The sequence below is a fragment of the Geotrypetes seraphini genome, chromosome 6, assembly GCF_902459505.1.
Source record: "Geotrypetes seraphini chromosome 6, aGeoSer1.1, whole genome shotgun sequence".
NCBI classification, from domain to species: domain Eukaryota; kingdom Metazoa; phylum Chordata; class Amphibia; order Gymnophiona; family Dermophiidae; genus Geotrypetes; species Geotrypetes seraphini.
This window is the reverse complement of record NC_047089.1, coordinates 256,218,674-256,231,036: the sequence shown is the minus strand read 5'-3', so window position 1 is coordinate 256,231,036 and position 12,363 is coordinate 256,218,674. Positions and strand designations below refer to the sequence as shown.

The window sequence follows — 12,363 nt, the reverse complement described above, 5'->3', positions numbered from 1 at the left end:
TAAATGGGTCAAATTATGCTCACCCCAATCCACAAGGTTTCAAACACTGACCTAACAAATCCGGCAAACTATAGGCCTATAGTTGGCATTCCTACACTCACCAAACTCTTAGAAACACATGTAAGCAAACAACTCTCAAACTATATCGAAAAACACTCATGCCTTCATCATACTCAGTTTGGATTCCGACCAGAACACAGCAAGGAGCTGTTACTGCTAACCTTAACTACCAAACTCAAACAATTACTAAGCAAAGGACATCAAGCCATCTTTCTTCAATTTGATATTTCTGAAGCATTTGACTGTCAATCACCATCTACTCCTAAACACACTCAGTAAGATAGGTATCATGGGCACAGTTTACAACTGGTTCAGAGACTTCCTACAGAACAGAAACTACCTTGTCTGGAAAGATGATGAATTGTCAAAAAGCTGGCCTGCCTTCTGTGGTTTTCCCCAGGGATCCCCCCTCTCCCCTATACTCTACAACCTATTCATGAGCTCACTAGCAACATAGCCTTTGACAATGAAAACCTACGCTGATGGTATTCTCCTGCTCATCCCAATAGAGCATAACACTATAAACATCCCTCTGACAATCACAAACAACCTAGAGAAGATACAAATGTGGGCTATACTCAAAAAATTCAAACTGAATGCAGCAAAAACAAAAGCACACTGGTTTCACAATCCCAAGCAAACCATCCCAACAATCAATATCTTGCACACAGGAACTAATCTCGACATCAACAAAACCTCCAAAATACTTGAAATCATATTAGACTCAACCCTCTCCTACGAACCCCAAATCTCCAAAATAAGGAAAAAGACCTTCTACAGTATGAGACAATTCCGACTGGTCAGACCCTTCTTCCACAGTGACCATTTTGTGATATCGACGAAGATACTGGTACTGTCACAACTGGACTATGGTAACTCACTCTAAGTAGGCATAAACACCACCCTCACCCGGAAACTTCAATTGATTCAAACACAGCAATACAGCTAATCTTCAAACTGAAAAAATACAACTCCATCTCATCATACTTCAACCAACTCCACTGGTTAAAAAATCAATGCTCGCATTGGTTTCAAATTATCATGCATAATGTATCACATCTCAAATGCGAGCTCAACAACACCTCTCATAAACCTCATCAATTCTCTATCCAGCTCAACCAGAAACATCAAGAATCTCCTTCTATTCCTTCCATCCCCTAAAGGAATAAAATACAAACACATATTCAGCACACTTATTACCTTCCTCGCCACTAAAACCTGGAACAACCTCCAGACACATATCAAAACTGTACCCAATTATCTCAAATTTTGAAAAAATTGAAGACTCTTCTCTTCAGGACAACACACCCCATCAACAATTTTTTTTTTTTATTATTATTATTATTTATTTATAAATTTCAAATTAACAAATCAAGATAAACGCAGCATTCAGGCTGATCTTCGGGCTGAAGAAGTCCGATCACATAACCCCTTCCTACCAACTCCTGCACTGGCTGCCAATGGAGGCACGCACGAAGTTCAAGCTGGGATGTCTCTGCTTCAAGGTATTATATGGTCTAGCCCCTAAATACATAACAGACCTCTTCTCATTCCCATCCAACAGACATGAGAGAAGTACACACCTGAAGTTCGTCTCCCCACCGGCTAGAGGATGCAAATATAAGAGATACCACCAACAACTTCTATCGTATCAAGCAGCCTTATGGGGCAAAGACTTAGAAAAACTAATTACTCACACAAATGACTATGGAGAATTTAGAAAACACCTAAAAACGTACCTGTTCTCGAAACACCTAGGTAACGAACCAGGACAATAGCCCCCTTCGCAATATCATTCCCAAAACTGAATTTGCAAACTGTTAACCCCCAATCACAAACTATGAATAGCCCATTCAATTTATGGAATTTTTCCAATTCTTTGTAAGCCGCATGGCACTTCAAGGCCCTGCAGCATACGAACTGTTGTTATTATCATTAATGTTCCCATTATCAGAAGTACATTGCTATACTCTGTAATTCGCTGTATGTACAGTTTCTCTTTATTGTAAACCGCCTAGAAGTCGCAAGATTGTTGGCGGTATATAAGAATAAACTTATTATTATTATTATTATTATTGTACAGAAAGTGATTACATCAAAAGAACAAAGAGAAACCTCATAAATTTACATAGAAAACAAATTTTTGTATAATCTCTCAAGTCCACCATTATGATCCATGATGTAAGTTAAACGGAATTAAACATTTGTTTTCTACAAAAATTTGTTTCCCATCAACAATTAGTAGCATACATGGACTAAGTTTTCACTTTTTTCAATGCAAATTGTACCACTCATCCCCTTACTATCTCACCCCAGTACACCTTATTCTCCCTTCCTCCTCCAGTCTCTCCTCCCATTTCCTCTCTGCCTCTCTCAAATTGTACATCACCTTGAACCTATTTAGTCAGAGCGACTCACAAACTGGAGATTAGATTAGATTAGAAGCTGCATCCGCCGACCAATCCTGAAACCACAGGGTACAGCAAGTCATAACTCTGAGGGCTATGGACTTGGCTGATGCCCTCAACAGCTCATACATGGCATCAGAGAGATAAGAAGTGTCGAGCTCAATCTTAAGCCACCTCCTGATCCACTAAAAACCAGTCAACTGATTCCCGGTCAAGGACCTGCTAAGACCACCGGAAACAAGCCCGGGCCACTAGACTGCCACAAATCGCTATATGGACCACCAGGGCAGCCACATCAAAACTCTGCTTTAGGAGAGCTTCCATCATACGGACCTGAGGATCTCTTGGAGCCGAACTGCCCTCAACTGGCATGGTGTGTCGACATGCAATAGCAGAGACCACTGCATCAACTACAGGAAACTTAAAAGTATCAGGAATGGGATATAGTCTAGCCATGGACTGTGCCAGATGAAAAGGCGTGCCGGCATCTTCCATTGTGTGTGCACCACATCCCGAATATCCTGATGCATGGGGAAAAAGCAGGATACCAACCGGATCCCCCGAAGCAGAGGGTCCAGAGCTTCCTCCTCAAAGCGCAAAACAGAAGATACCTGGAGAATAAGCTCCTGCAGCTCTTCCCGGTGAAGAGTGTGTACTACCAATGCATTCTTGCCAACTGGCATCTCCAAAAACTCTCTGTCCACATCATCCGACCCTCCCTAAGGATCTTGGGAGTCCACCCCAAGGTCCATCCAGTGAAACCGGATCAGCTAGAAATAAGTCCTCATCCTAAGACGCTCGCGGCCACTTGGATAATGACTAGGGAGACTAGAGAATGGCAAGGGGACAAATTTTTCCCCTTCTCCACGGGAATTCATTTTTTCATCCTGTCCCTGTGAGTTCTTTTCCTGTCCCTGCTCCATTCTTGCAAGCAACATCCTCATCTGCACAAGCCTCAAACATTTTAAAATCGTATGCATTCGAGGTTTGTGCAGTTAAGGCAGAGCTTGCAGAAATGGGGCAGGGGCACGGATAGCAGCAAAACTCATGGGGACGGGATGGGGAAATTTGAGATCCTGTAAGGACGGGGAAAAATTTGTCCCCATGTCATTCTCTAGGGGAGACTGGACAAAGGTTGATGCTGTAGGAGACTGAACATGGAACATGGAACATGGAAGAGAAAGGCCCTCCAGGTGACCCGGAGACACCCAGAGAAGCAGGTCCCCCAGTTGCCTGTAAATAAGTCTTGTACATGGCTAAAACAAAATCAAGGCAGAAAACCCCCAGCGGCACTACAGAGCTCACTGCAGGTGCAGTAGAAACAGATAGGACCTGTTCCTGTCTCTCTAAAACAGGAGGAAGGTCACCTGAGGTCATGGGCAAAATGGTGGCATTTCCCGCCAAAACTAATGGAAGGCTGGCAGAAAAACTGTCTCCCGAGTGCAGAAGTAGCAACAAGGCCCGACTAGACCCTACTGCTAAATCAGAACCGCAAGCAGCAGCCGCTGTAGCAGAAAGGGAATCCCCAGCATCCTCAGCAGTCAAAGCCTTATCTCCCAGATCGTAAGCGGTTGAGGAAACCCCAGCGTGGAAGGCCAGGGAAACATGGGCTGCCCCAGCACTCCCCAACGCACACCAGCACATGAAGCAGACACCGGTTCCCTCTCAAAGCGGCCAGATCACTTCGTGCACACACAAGCTGCATCAAACGCTCAGCGCACACATAAAACACACTTCTCTTTTTAAATGTCCTCATAACTTACAGGCAAGAGACCTACACACAAAATTGCCGCTTAAAAACAGCTGCCTCGGGCCCTTTCATTTTATCTTTTCTGTTTCACACTTTTTTTTTTCCAACCTCACAGCCCACAGCTACAAGAACTAAGAGTAGACCCCACAGGCTCTCTAAACTGTAATCTGTGCCTGAAGGGTGGCCAGGCATACAGTTGAGGCTCTCCTAAAGAAATAACATTTGGGGACATGGGGAAATGGGGGGAGGGACTCATCTTTCGAGTGTGGCACCCCAAAATCGGTAGGACCTCCAAAAGGGACCCTCAAGCTCTGTCTGAACAGCAAAAAGGGACAAGAAAAAGATCACTAATATGATCCAACAGGCTCTAAACTAATCAAAGGAAAGACTGCGCAGGCTTACCACCTCCACCTGCTAGAGATTGAGAACAGACTGATTATAGATGGGACTTCACAGCGCACTTGTACTACTGCCAAAAGTCATTATGTCTCAGTCTCCACCTGCTGGCAGAGGAGTGCAAACTCATTTGTTCTGTGCCAGTCTGGAGGGGCGCTAAAAAATAAACAGTTTGGCATGGACATTCAATAGAATTGCTAGTACAGGTAGATCAGTATAACTATTAATACAGTTAGGTCATGGTTACAAATACTTTGTTACAAGTTTAAGTAGGTCATCTCTGGCTCATCGTTATGTCCTAGAAGTTGCACTGAACAGTTTAGAAATGGGCTTTTACAATTACCATTTCAATTACTTCAGGGTTGGCTCCCGTCTTGGTAGAGAAATGCTTTCAGAAGTTTTATGAACCTGAGATAAAGGTCACAAGATCTTAGTGTAAATGGTAGTTGGTTCCAGCGTTTTGCTAATTGATCTTGGATTTATTTAGATTTCTATCCCATTCTCCCGGGAGCTCAGAACAGGTTACAACTGACATTCATAAAAAAATAACAGGACAAGAATTACAGGCATTCGTAGAGAGCCATGTGAGAAAACATAGGGAGAGAAGGGGGAAACAGGAGAATAAGGAAGGGAAGCAAGGAGGAGGCTGCCCGTTGGGACTGTTCAATTGAAAAGATGGGTCTTCAGCATTTTACGGAAGGTCATCAGAAAGTCTTGTGATCTTATCTGGGCAGGCAACTGGTTCCAAAATGGGGGACAAAGTGACTGTATGAGCGCCTATGAGCTGTTTCCATTTAGAGGGATTTTCTTGCAAATGGATAAGGTAATTTGACTGGTAGACTTTATATTGTTGCATGCTGGGAATATTAAGTGGAAAATATTTCTGGTGGAATATATGTTGGAGGCTCCCTGGAGTAGGGTGGCCAACTCTATTAGGTATGTGGGGGCACTTACTTTATATGAGCTATATGTAAATTCTCCTGGGGGGGCACAGTTTGAGCAGAGTATGGAGAAATTAGGTTCTTACCTGCTAATTTACTTTCTTTTAGCTTCTCCAGACCAGTAGAGGTTAATCTTTACGAATGGGTATATATCCAATCATGACCAGCAGGTGGAGACTGAAAACAAAACTGTGGGACAGTATATAATATACTCCCTTCTCTATTTACATCAGTCTGCCGAATAGCCAAGCAGAACTAAGAACTGGAAAACAGAAAGAAAACAATACTCCGAACAGGAGTAACAAATAACATACCCAAATGCTGTTGGAAAATGCAGAGGAGAAATACCAGAAGGAAAATGTCCCCACAGCTCGCCAGCTAAGCCAGCCGAGCCACAGCCGCTGTTCTTTAATTCTCCCCGGCCCTAGAAAAATACTAGAACCTGCAGCAAAAAACCAAAAACTGCCCGCGAAACAGCCCCAACAACAACAACAACAGACAGGGTGGGGACCTCTACTGGTCTGGAGAAGCTAAAAGAAAGTAAATTAGCAGGTAAGAACCTAATTTCTCCTTCTTTAGCACTCTCCAGACCAGTAGAGGTTAATCTTTACGAATGGGACGTACCAAAGCAGTCCCTCACACGGGCGGGACCCCCGAAGGGCTGACACCAGAACACACACACCGAACATCGCGTCCTGACGCACCAGAACATCTACCCGAAAGGGTCTGACAAAGGAATACAAGGAAGACCAAAACCGCAGCCTTACAAATGTCCACTGGAGGCACGAGCGACGACTCAGCCCAAGAAGCCGCCTGACCCTGAGTAGAATGAGCTTTGAGAAACTCCGGAACGGGCTGCTGCCCCAGAAGAGAAGCGGAAGCAATAGTCTCCTTGATCTAGCATGCAATAGTAGCCTTAGAAGCGCCAGCCCCCCTAAGAGGGATGATTTTAATTCCTGATCTCCTGGGTCTGCTGCACATAAGAGCGAAGGACCCGACCAACATCCAACTTGCGCAGCTGTCTTTGCTCAGAAGAGCCCTCCCAACTATCCAAGACCAGGAGGACCACAGATTGATTGACATGAAAAGGAAAAACTACTTTCGGCAAAAAAGGAAGGAACAGGCCTCAAGACAACCTGCTCCCTAGAAAACTCCAAGAAGGGAGCCCTACAAGAGAAAACCTGTAGCTCAGAAACACGCCTAGCGGAAGAAATGTCCACCAAAAAGACCGTCTTCAGAGTAAGGTCCTTCAAAGAGCAGCCGCCCAACGGTTCGAAGGGCGGGTGCATCAGAATAGAGAGAACCAGACTGAGATTCCAAGAGGGAACAGAGGACCGCACGGGAGGCCTGAGCACCTTGGCCGCCCGCAAAAAGCGAATCACATCAAGAATGGCTGTCAAACGCTGACCTGTCACAAACCCCCGAAAGGCTGACAAGGCCACAAGCTGAACCCGTAGAGAAGCCGAAGCCAGGCCTCTATTCAGGCCATCTTGCAAGAACTCTAGGATGTTAGGCACAGAAACGCGAAGAGAGACCACTCCCCGCACCTGGCACCACCCCTCAAAGAAGTGCCAAATCCACACAGAAGCCTGAAAGGTAGAAAGCCTCCAGGACCCCAAGAGTGTAGAAATCACCCTATCTGAATACCCCTTCTTACCAAGGCGACCCCTTTCAAAAGCCAAGCCGTAAGACAGAAGGGAGACGGGTCGAACATGAGAATGGGACCCTGCGTCAGAAGGTTGTCCAAGGGAGGCAGAGGAAGAGGATCCACCACCAGATCTGCGTATCACGGATGTCGAGGCCAATCTGGAGCCACCAGAACCACCAGACCCGGATGGCGAACAATGCGGAGAAGAACTCTGCCCACTAATGGCCACGGAGGGAACATGCACAACAGCCCCTCTGTTGGCCATGGTTGAACCAGAGCATCCAGACCCTCGGCCAGTCCATCCCTGCGACGACTGAAGAAGCGGAACACCTCGGCATTGCCACTCGTGGCCATCAGGTCCATCAGGGACTGACCCCAAGCCCGCATTATCAACTGAAAAGCCACGGGGCTGAGACACCACTCTCTGGGATCTAAGATGTGACTGAGGAAGTTCGCCTGAACATTCTCCACCCCGGCCATGTGAGAGGCCGAGAGGTCCAGAAGGCGTGACTCCACCCCAAAGCATGAGCCGAGCCGCCTCCTCCGCCACCGGAGCGCTCTTGGTGCCTCAACGATTGACATAAGCCACCGCTGTGGCATTGTCAGACAGGACTCTGACCGACTTGCCCATCAAGAGGGAGTGGAAGGCTAACAGCGCCAGAGGGACGGCTCTGGTCTCCAACACGTTGATCGACCAGGACGCCTCCTCCATGGACCAGGTGCCCTAAGCTGAGTGACCTAGACACTGAGCCCCCCCAACCGAGGAGACTGGCATCCGTGAGAAGCACCGTCCACTGCGATAGACCCAGACTCATCCTCTGGACCAGATGAGAGGTCTGGAGCCACCAAAGAAGACTGCAGCGCGCCAAGCCTCGCAGAGGGACAGGGACCTCCAAACTGTGCCTCTGGGGTGACCATCTACGGAGCAGAGCATACTGAAGAGACACATGTGGGCCCGCGCCCACCTCACAACATCCAGGAACGCTGCCATCGACCCCAAGACTTGGGAGGAAAGCCTGCGCCCGAGGACACCGGGACGCCAAAAGAAGGCGAATCTGAGATTGCAATTTGCTTACCCGGGCCTCTGGAAGGAAGACCTTCCCCAAGGAGGTGTCGAACAGAACCCCAAGGTACTCCAGATGCTGAGCGGGGACCAACCAACTCTTGGAAAGGTTGACCACCCAGCCCAGTGACCGAAGAAACTCAACCACCCGAGCCGTAACTCGGGCGCTCTCCTGCAATGACTTCGCCCAAAACAACCAGTCATCCCAGTAGGGGTGCACCAGAATGCCCTCCGACTGCAATGCCGCCATGACAACCACCATCAACTTGGTGAACGTCCGGGGAGTCATGGCCAGGCCCAAGGGAAGCACACAGAACTGATAGTGCAGACCCAACATCGCAAAGCAAAGAAAGAGCTGAGGAGAGGCCCGAATGGAAACAGGCAAGTAGGCCTCCGCCAGAGCGAGAGAAGTCAAGAACTCCCCCGGCTGAACCACCAGAAGGACAGAGTGCAGTGTGTCCATGCGAATAAAAGGGAATTCTGAGAGTCCTGTTGACCTCAGTTTAAACCAAGGATGGGCCAAAAGGTCCCCTCCCTTTAGGGCCCCACAAAGGAAATGGCATACCAGCCGATACCGCACTCCTGAGGGGACACTGGACAACTGCTTTGAGATTTAGCAAGCGCTGAAGGGTCTGGCGAAAGGCTAGCGTCTCCCATGCCACCTGACATGGAGAGGCTAGATATGATCCGGCAGAGAGCGGGCAAAATTCAAGTGCATAACCGTCCCGCACCACCACCAGAACCCACCGATCGTACGTGATCTCGGCCCACTTGGGAAACAAGTTGCGAAGCCGGGCACCCACGGGAACCAAAGGGGGCGCTGGCAAAGAGCCATCGCGCAGGATGGGCAGCAGGGGAACCGGGGGGGAAACTCCCAGCCCCCCGACGGGCCCCCTGAAAGGACTGCATGCGCTAAGCCAACCGACCCCGGGGAAAAACCGGAAGCCTGGAAAGAAGCAGTCCCATGCCCCAGGCGAAACTTGCGAAATTCCCGCAGACGCCCCTTGGCAATGCCAACCCGAGACGCTGGGCGGGCACGGTCCTCAGGCAGACGAGGCACCTCAGAGTCCGTCAGAGTCTGAACCACCGGATCTAAGTCCTCTCCAAACAAAAACAACCCCCGAAAGGGAAATTTTGGGAAGTTCAGTTCTGGACGCGGCAACCGCCGACCAAGCGTGAAGCCACAAGGTACAGCGTGCGGCCACCAAAAGTCCCAGACTTAGCTGCACCAAGTCACAAAGAACAACCGAGAGGAACGAGGCAGTCATCTCAATCTTCACCACCTCCTGATCCACTAAGGACCAGTCATCAGACTCACGATCCAGGACACGCTCAGACCACCGAAACACGGTGCGAGCCACCAGCCCCACACAAATAGCCGCCTGGACCCCCAAGGCAGAGACATCAAAATTATACTTAGCAGTGTCTCTAACGTACGCTCCTCAGAGACCCTAAGAGCAGAACCGTCCATAACAGGCACGGTATGCCGCTTAGAAAGTGCCGAGACCACTGCGTCCCCCATTGGCGAAATTAAGGTAGCCCTATCCCCCTCCGGGATGGGATACCCATGAGCCAAGGCGCACACCAAACGAAACGGCGCCCATAGGCCACTACGCCAGCACAAAATCCCGAAAATCCTGACGCACAGGAAAAGAGCGGGAAACCCTGAAGCAGAGGGGCCCCCATACGCGGGGTCTTCGGTGGCGCAACTTCAAAAATGCAGCACCAAGGAGTCCTGCTACATCAGGTCTAAAAACTCATCCCTCTGAATAAAAAGCGCACCACGGACGCATCTGCTCTGGAAGACGGGAAACCCGCCGCCCCGCTGCCAGCGGGCGTCCCCTCTAGAGGATCCTGGAAGCCCGCCAAAACGGCCAGGTCCTCAATCATGCCAACACGCTCCTCCGACCACCAATTTGCAATCCAAGCCCCCCCGCGGGCGCTTAGAAGAGGGAGGAGGAAGAGAGGACGCCAAACGAAAAGAGGGAGGCAAAGCCATAGGGGGCGCGGAGGGAAACCACCCCCGAAACCCCCCAGGTGCACGTGGGACCCCCAATTATCTGCACAAAGAAAGAAATTAAATTGGGGGCAAAAAACCCCTGGGGGTCCCCAGGGACTCCCTGCCCCAGCAGGGGTCCTTGCTGAAACCTGCCCCTGTGTTTGCAATACAGGGGGAAGGTCACCTGAGGTTGCAGACAAAATGGAGGGGCCAGACCGAGAAAATGGCGAAGTTCCCGCCAAAAATGCTCCCTCCATGGCCTGTAGCGGCTGAGAAGCCTGAACAGTCCCAGACGCTAAAACAGGCAAGTCAGCATCAGCTGTCAAAAAATCAGCTGAGAGGGAATCCTTCGGGGAATCCCTCCGTGGGCAGTTGAGGAAGACCGGGCTTCCCCACTGCTCCCAGCCAACTCACGAGGCACCATCGGCGGGGAGCTCTGTGCGCCTGCAGCCGCTGCCGACGGAGCTCCACCACCTCACCGGCCCAAACTACCAAGTTCAGTCCGGCCGCGAGTGCCTTGCGGCTGGACCGAATTGCGTCCCACTCCCCCGGAGAAGGACACAATTGCTCCATACACGACCTAGCTAGAAACAAAGTGCCGGTTAGATGAAAAAATACAGTAAAAAACACTAAACTGACAGGGAAGCAACCCTGCAGACCGGCACTACCTCAGGTTTTTTTTTTTTACAGAACAGACTCCACAGGCTCTTGAAGCAATATGCCTTGCTTGATTTAGGGGGCAAGGCTTACTGCTGAGGCTCCTCTAAAAAAATGTGGGGAGGTGGAGGAAGTGGGGGGAGGGACCCCGCTCGAGACCCGCCGGGTTTGACACCCCCGAGGTCGGACGGACCCCCAAACAGGGCCCGCCCAAGCTCCGTCCGGCCAAAAACAGGGACTATAAACCCCCTAAACAAATTCCAACAGCCCTACCAAGGGAGATGGGTACAGATCACTCAACACCTGCTGGAGACTGAAAGAAGACTGAGGTAAATAGAGAAGGGAGTATATTATATACTGTCCCACAGTTTTGTTTTCAGTCTCCACCTGCTGGTCATGATTGGATATATACCCATTCGTAAAGATTAACCTCTACTGGTCTGGAGAGTGCTAAAGAAGTGCATAGTTTACAACCACACATTTACACCAACTTTGGAAAATAATATAAATATGCATATCTGCATTTGCACCCAATTTGAAAATCACATCCATAATGTATATATGTACAAATTACTGAAAGATACCGTTTCACGTGGCAAAAGATACATTGTTCGCTCTATGTTCTTCACTGTTACACAACAGCTCACATGGGCCTTGGCAGATTCAATCCAAACTTTACCAAAGAGGTATACCACACCTGAAAGAAGGAGGAAAGGATTACAAGATCCAACAGAAATATATCAGGACTCTAGTGTCTTTATCTGCCGTCATTTACTATGTTACTATATTAGTGTGTTAGGCACATAAGTGAAATTAATGAATATTCAGTTAAAAGACAGGATGGAAGGAGAAATTAGGTTCTTATCTGCTAATTTTCTTTCTTTTAGACTCTCCAGACTGGTACAGTTCACTGATGGGTAGTAGCTCACTATGACCAGCAGGTGGAGACCAAGACAAAACTTTGGCTTTAATACTAATAGCTGTGCTTCCCTCTAGTCTAACCAGTCTGCCGAATAGCCAAGCAGAACTAAGAAGTGCTAATTATAACAGTAACAACACTCCTAACAGGAGTAACAACTAACATAGAGCAATACTGTTGGAAATTCCATAGAAGAAGCCCCTTTAGCAAAATGTCCCCCCAGCTCGCCAGTTATGACATCTGAGCCAAAGCCACCGTTCTTTTGATCTCCCCAACCCTATAAAAATACTAGAACCCGCAGAAACACACTCTTCACACAAATCCTGTAAGAACAACAGACAGACAGGGTGGGGACTGTACCGGTCTGGAGAGTCTAAAAGAAAGAAAATTAGCAGGTAACAACCTAATTTCTCCATCTTTAGCATCTCTCCAGACCGGTACAGTTCTTTCATACAAACGTACGGGAACAGGTGAAGCTAACATTGAATATAGGGCCAGGTCTGCAGCACGACCACAATAATC

The 12,363-nt window shown here is 48.5% G+C and overlaps 1 protein-coding gene across 4 annotated transcripts in view; it reads right to left on the bottom strand.

Annotated features, from left to right (window-relative positions):
* POLA1 (DNA polymerase alpha 1, catalytic subunit) overlaps window positions 1–12,363 on the bottom strand; it is an 874,681-nt gene that overhangs the window by 791,386 nt on the left and 70,932 nt on the right. For all 4 annotated transcript variants that reach the window (XM_033948024.1, XM_033948022.1, XM_033948023.1 and 1 more), the window contains exon 11: window positions 11,507–11,619. In XM_033948024.1, coding sequence (XP_033803915.1) covers window positions 11,507–11,619 — 113 coding nt within the window. The remainder of the gene's footprint in view (window positions 1–11,506; window positions 11,620–12,363) is intronic.